The 4,512-nt window shown below is 55.6% G+C and overlaps 1 protein-coding gene across 2 annotated transcripts in view; it reads right to left on the minus strand.

Moving 5' to 3' along the window:
* Positions 1 to 4,512, minus strand: part of TPRA1 (transmembrane protein, adipocyte asscociated 1) — a 19,070-nt gene that overhangs the window by 7,246 nt on the left and 7,312 nt on the right. For both annotated transcript variants that reach the window (XM_011971283.1, XM_011971285.1), the window contains exons 2-3: positions 2,054 to 2,195; positions 1,772 to 1,904 (exon numbers count right to left, since the gene is read on the minus strand). In XM_011971283.1, coding sequence (XP_011826673.1) covers positions 1,772 to 1,904; positions 2,054 to 2,178 — 258 coding nt within the window. In that variant the 5' untranslated portion in view covers positions 2,179 to 2,195. The remainder of the gene's footprint in view (positions 1 to 1,771; positions 1,905 to 2,053; positions 2,196 to 4,512) is intronic.

Here is a 4,512-nt window from a genome sequence, read left to right on the forward strand (position 1 = left end):
CCACTGGCTCCAGGTCACACAGCAGCATGGCTGGGGTTCAGAGCTGGACTTCCTGAGTCCACTCTTACCACTGCCTCCTGAACTGTTTAGGACAAAGTCCTCAAAAGTTGATAGGCTGGGCCCTGTTCTATGTTCCTGGACATTTAGCCCTGGCTCTTTCCTCCTGCCTGCACTCCCCCTTATCCCACAAAAGGACATCTGCCTAGCATACAGTAGATGTTTAATATCTGTTGAATAAATACACAAATAAGTAAATGGGGAGAGAAGCAGAGAAGAAAGCAGGCCTCAGTTCCCAGTCCTGTCCATCACCATCTTGCAGGTGTAAGGGCCATCAGGCCACTACAGCCTCCAGGCTTCCCCAGTCCCTTGTCTCTCTGCCTGCCCACAGCCCACTCCTCTGACTGGGAAGTTCTGGGCTAGACCACAAAGAGGCAACCAGGGAGCCACTCGGCTCTCATGTAGTGGTATCTAAGGGTGGACTCTAGCCAGGCAGGCCCTGCAGGCAGGGTAAGGGCGCCCTGAAGGAAGGGAGCTGGACAGCCCACACCCGAAGCCCATACCTGGACAGCCCGCACCGAAAGCCCACACCTGGACAGCCCACACCTGGACAGCCCACACCTGGACAGCCCACACCTGGACAGGCTGCACCTGGACAGCCCTGAAGTCCACACCTGGATAGCCTGTCCCTCAACAGCCCATACCTGAAGCCTATACCTGACAGCCCCCAACCAGACAGCCTGCACCTGGATAACCCCCACCTGAAGCCCATTACCTAGACGGCTCATACCTGAAGCCCGCACCTGGACAGCCCATACCTGGGTAGTCCACACCTGAAGCCTTCTGCAGCCCACACCTGCACAGCCCAGACCTGCGGCCCATATCTGGAACCTGCATCGAGACTGCCCACACCTGGAACCCACACCTGAAGCCTATACTCAGAGCCCACACCTGGAGCCCATACCTGGAGCCTATACCTGGACAGCCCACACCTGGAGCCCACACCTGGAGCCCACACCTGGAGCCTATACCGGACAGCCCACACCTGGAGCCTATACCGGACAGCCCACATCTGGAGCCCACACCTGGAGCCTACACCTAGAGCCTATAACGGGACAGCCCACGTTTGGAGCTGCCTTCTCAACCACAGCCCTGACACCTCTCCCCAGGCAACATGTGCCAGGACCACCAAGTGGTGAGAATGCAGGCTCTCCCAGCAAGTAAGATGTCTTCTCCAAAGAGGTTTCACAGAATGCACAGATAAGGGACGAAAGGTTGGTGGATGCAGTGGGCATTTTCCCTACCCAGCATCCATTCCCCTCCCCTCTAGTATCAGCTCCCCAGTTCTGTTGTAGGGACCACCTCCCTCAGTCCATATGGTCCGGCTGAGCTGATGCTGCCCTCCCAGCTTCACAGAGCCCCTTTCCTTCCTAGCCACAGTGCTTGGCTCAGGGATGAGGATGGGATCCCAGGTGGGCCAGTCAGAGGAAATCCCAGGTCTACACTGGCACTATCAGCAAACAGGCACTGTCTGCCTGAGTTGTAGAGGCAGGACGTTAGCTCAAAGCTGTTCTTGGCCATCTTTGACACCATATGAGGGGAACTCATCAGAGATAAGTCCCAAAGACAGCAGAGATGCAGAAACAGATCTTAACAGCATCATTTAACTGCCTGGATCCAGCCATACCTGAAGCTCATTTTCATTATAGAAGCAGCTAATTCCTTTTTGTTTCAGTTGTGTCGTTGGCTTTTCTGTCAACTGCAGTGAACTCACCAGGATGTAGAAGGTGATAAAAATGGGGCTGGAGGTGATGCGGATCTTGGCCCGAGCAGATGGAAGCTTCCAGAGCAGGAAGATGAGGAAGAGCACATTGGGGATGAGCAGCAAGAGGTCCCAGTACCGGACCCTGGCAGACAGGCAGAGGAGCTGGCTCACTGGCGAGGCCACATACGCACCCTCTCTCCAGCACACAGTCTGGCCCACCCTCACCACTCCCCGACTCCAGGAAAAGCCACTGACACTCAGCAAGCCTGCCCAGTGTTGTGACTGCCTCACCTGGAGGTGCCAATGTCTTCATAGAGCAGCAGCAGGCAGCGATGAGGCACACTGATGTTTGGTGCCAGGGGTGGGGGTAGCGCTGTGCTCCCATTGGCCCAAGTCGCCTCCTCCAGGGTGTCCATTCTGCCAGCAGCCAGCCCTGTGGGAGTGAGAGTCACCCAGTGAGCCGTGCAGGAGCTGTGTGGCCTGGGCCACTGTCCTCCTTCCTCTGGACCTGGGACTCCCAGGGGAAAATCAGAGGGGCTGCACAGAGCACCCCTGTAAACCACCCTCTCTACCTACTGCAACTCAGTGTGGGACTCCACAGAGGTCACGACCCAATCCCCCATCTCAGGCTCTATCTCACGATCCGCAGACAATCACAAAGCCACCCCCTCAGCTGAGCACCTCCTATGTAAGGCACAGCCACTTGGCTCCTTTCAGTCCTGAGGGCCCAGGAGAGCAGCATGGGTGAGAGCACAGGCTCTGGGTTCACAGCCCAGCCCTGCCCTTTCCTTCCTGTCCTCTCCGTGCCTGTGTCCCCCACCCATGGAATGGGTGTAACAAGTAAGGCTGTGGTGATGCCAAGTGCCTCAAACAAGACACACACGGGGAGTTCTTGGGAGCGGTCAGCCGTGGTTCCGACCCGCCACACCATGCAGAACTCAGAGGCCACTGACTCGTATGAGGCCACGGAACTGCTGAGGGCCACAGCTGGGCACCATGCCCTCCTCAGTTGCACCCTCTGGCCCTTATCTCCCTCTGCCACCACAGACAAAGATGGAGGGGACACTGAGCCGTGCCTGGGAGATGCACAGGAGGTCTCCAAGTGGAGATGGGCATGGGGGAAGAGGCTATACCACAGAGGGGCAGGGCAAGCTGTGTCTGCAATGGTCAGGCTACAGGGTGAAGCCAGGGACAGGGTGGGCCCATAGGCAGGGGCCCACACGACACTCTGAGCACGAGAGGTTGAGTCTAGCCTGGAAGACAGGAGAGCTGGTGGTCTGGGGTCCTGGGAACCACTCTGGGGTTGGAGGACTGAGGGTCTGGTCAGAAAACCAAGACTGTTGAGCTAGAGGACTCTCAGGGAATAGCAACAGGTACTTCTGCAGGGAATTTGGGGTGATCCAGGTGTGGCCTGGGGCACCAGAACATAACATATGCCAATATTTAGAATGATTTGAACAGATTGAGCCAGATGCCTGTGACTCTGCTTCACCAGGAATGCTCATAAAGCCTGTGGATGAAAGCTCCAGGCGGGAAGCAGCCCCAGAGCATGGGCATAAGTGGTCGACACTGCACAGCATAAAAAGAACGACCCACTGCTACAGGCAACACGAATGACTCTCAGAAGTGATATAGCGTGAAGCCAGGCACAAGGGCCGACAGGCATACGATCCGTGGACAAATGTAGACGGGGCACCTTTGGGGAGATGAAGAGCGTGGTAATTGGGGGAGGCATGCCAGCTTCTGGTTGTCAGATCCAGGTGGTGGGTACACAGGCATGTTCACTGTGTGGTAATTCATTGAGCCACACACTGATGACTCCTAAGTCGTAGGTGCACTTCAGTAAATTTTAAAAAGTAAAAAAGATGTGGCCGGGCACGGTGGCTCACGCCTGCAATCCTAGCACTTTGGGAGGCCGAGGCGGGCAGATTGCCTGAGCTCAGGAGTTCGAGACCAGCCTGGGCAACATGGTGAAACCCCATCTCTACTAAAATACAAAAAAAAAAAAAAAAAAGATTAGCTGGGCATGGCATCATGCACCCACAGTCCCAGCTACTCAGTAGGCTGAGGCAGTAGAATTGCTTGAACCCAGGTGACGGAGGCTGCAGTGAGCCGAGATGGTACCACTGCACTCCAGCCTGGGCAACAGAGCGAGACTCTATCTCAAAAAAAAAAAAAAAAAAAAAAAAGATGTGTCCTGAAAACATATCAAGGGCCCAGGCCTCCCCTTCAGAAAGGAGCTGCCCAGTGAGCTGCATGCCTGTCAGCAAGGTCTGCAGAAACGCAACAGGAGACCTCCTTCTGTTGTTGCCAAAGCCATCCCTGAACAACAGCAGCCCAAGACAGGGCTGGGGGAACTTAGGAATATTCCCATTGCTGGTCCAAGCCCTTAAACACCAGAACACCTCTAGATGAAAGGGAGGGAAGACTCTGAAGGGGATGGGCCATGGGCTGGGGCTCAGGTTGCTCCAGTGGGCCACTCACTGGCTCTGGGATCAGGTCCTCAACTAAACAATAAGGACAGCAGGATGCAGTGACTCACACCTGCAATTCCAACACTTTGGGAGGCTGAGGAGGGAGGACTGCTTGAGCTCAGGAGTTTCAAACCAGCCTGGGCAACATAGCAAGACCTCATCTCTACAAAAAACACAAAAATTGGCCAGGCGCAGTGGCTCACACCAGAAATTCCAGCACTTTGGGAGGCCAAGGCAGGCGGATCACTTGTGGTCAGGAGTTCAAGACAAGCCTGG

The sequence above is a fragment of the Mandrillus leucophaeus genome, unplaced genomic scaffold (genome assembly GCF_000951045.1).
Source record: "Mandrillus leucophaeus isolate KB7577 unplaced genomic scaffold, Mleu.le_1.0 Scaffold121, whole genome shotgun sequence".
NCBI classification, from domain to species: domain Eukaryota; kingdom Metazoa; phylum Chordata; class Mammalia; order Primates; family Cercopithecidae; genus Mandrillus; species Mandrillus leucophaeus.